The 1,704-nt window shown below is 63.3% G+C and overlaps 1 protein-coding gene across 1 annotated transcript in view; it reads left to right on the top strand.

Moving 5' to 3' along the window:
* SND1 (staphylococcal nuclease and tudor domain containing 1) overlaps window positions 1–1,704 on the top strand; it is a 44,488-nt gene that overhangs the window by 36,166 nt on the left and 6,618 nt on the right. The window contains exon 4 of the mRNA XM_029958140.1: window positions 1,240–1,423. Within this exon, the coding sequence (XP_029814000.1) occupies window positions 1,240–1,423 (184 nt within the window). The remainder of the gene's footprint in view (window positions 1–1,239; window positions 1,424–1,704) is intronic.

The following is a 1,704-nucleotide window of genomic DNA, read 5'->3' as shown; positions in this document are numbered from 1 at the left end:
CCCCAGCCCTTCCTGGCCCAGGTGTTCCAGGTGTTCCAGGTGTTCCCAGCTCCCTGTGGAGTGATCCCACTGCTCAACCCCCCCATGTCCTGGTGCCCCCCCATCTCCGTGGGGATCGCTGTTCCCGACCCTCGCCGCTCCACAGGGACGATCCCGGTGCTGGGAGCCCCCCACATCCACACGTGTCCCCGTGTCCCTGTCCCTCAGCCCGTCCTCCTGGATGGCACACAGGAATGCCAATGGATGCCCTTCCCTCTCCGGCTCGGCTGGATCCGGCGGCTCCGGAGGTGGCACCGGCACAGCCGAGCCCAGCGGGATGTGGGATCTCAGCTGCTCTTTGGCAGCAGATCCCGGCACGATGCCGAGAGCCGGGAGGAGCAGCTTGGAGGGGGCTGAGGCGCGTTCCCGGGCGAGACTCTGGCTGCTGAGGGAAAGGGCGGATCCACCCGGATAAACGGGCTCTCCCGCTCCCGTTCCCCGGCTCCGTGTCCGCGGGGTGGGCGGCCGGCAGATTGCTGGGAGGCTCATTCCTGGGATGTGCCTTTTGGGAGGCCTGGCAGGAAATCAGCATCCCGGAGCGCTGCGGGGTGGGCGAGGTTCCAGTCAGGCACTGGGATGCCCGGGCTGGGATGTGGCACGTGGAGCCTGGAGCAGCACTCCAGGTGCTGGGGGGCAGATCCTGGGTGTGCCCACCATGGAGGTGCTGGATGTTCCCGCTCACTTCCGGTGAGTGGCTTTTTCATGCCGGAATCCCTGGCACATCCCGACTCCGTGGTTGTGCTGGCACTGGGCAGGAGAGCCAGCGACTCCAGGGTGATGCCAGGGATGGAGAGAATGGGAGATTTGGGGTGAGATCTGCAAGGCCCAGATCTCCCAGTGGAGGGGGGCTCGGAGCAGTTGGGGTGATCCGTTCGACATTCCCACTCTTCAGCAGAGCCCGGAGTCACATCCCAGACTGCCCTGCCTGTGCCTGTGCCGTGGGCTCCTCCAGCCTCCCGGCACAATCCGACCTTTCCCAGCCTCCCATGCCAAACCCTGTGGCAGGAGATCCAGGTCTGGCATCAGGTCCAGGACTGGCAACAAGTCCAGGTCTGGCATCGGGTCCAGGCCCAGCACCGGCTCCACCATCCCACTGGGTTTTCCAATCCCTTCAGTGCCTCCAGGTATTCCCTCCTTCAGCCTCCTCACTGCCTCCGTGTTATCCCGGGAAGACCTTGTTCCCATGATGGGACTATCCAGCTGCAGTGCCCGGGCCCTCCCGGTGGGCACAGGGATGACTCCAGCCCTTCCCACCGCAGCAGGTGCTGACTCCCGGTGCTCCCTGTTTTCCAGGGCTATCAAGAACGGGAAGGGGCTGCACAGCAAGAAGGAGGTGCCGATTCACCGGGTGGCCGACATCTCCGGGGTAAGGAGGTGCAGGAATTCTGCTGGCACCGCTCTGCCAGGGGAGCTGGGATAAAATGGGAGAAAACCCACCCCGAGCCTTTGATTTTGGGAACTGCTGGGTTTTTTCCCCCTTTCTTCCTTGGATAAATAAACTGGGAGTTGTCCCATGGAGCTTCGTGGCCTGGGAACCGGGTGATCGGAGCCAAGACCGGAATGCTGGTGGGGATTGGGGATCCCCCAGCTCTACTGAGGGAATATGGGGACCCTGACACCCCCCAGCAGCCCTGAGAGCTCGTTAAGTTTTCCTTAATGAATATT

This window comes from Manacus vitellinus, unplaced genomic scaffold (genome assembly GCF_001715985.3).
Source record: "Manacus vitellinus isolate BGI_N305 unplaced genomic scaffold, ASM171598v3 scaffold_141_pilon, whole genome shotgun sequence".
In the NCBI taxonomy this organism is placed as follows: domain Eukaryota; kingdom Metazoa; phylum Chordata; class Aves; order Passeriformes; family Pipridae; genus Manacus; species Manacus vitellinus.
Note: the sequence above shows the minus strand (reverse complement) of the source record. Positions and strands in the feature narration are given on the sequence as shown.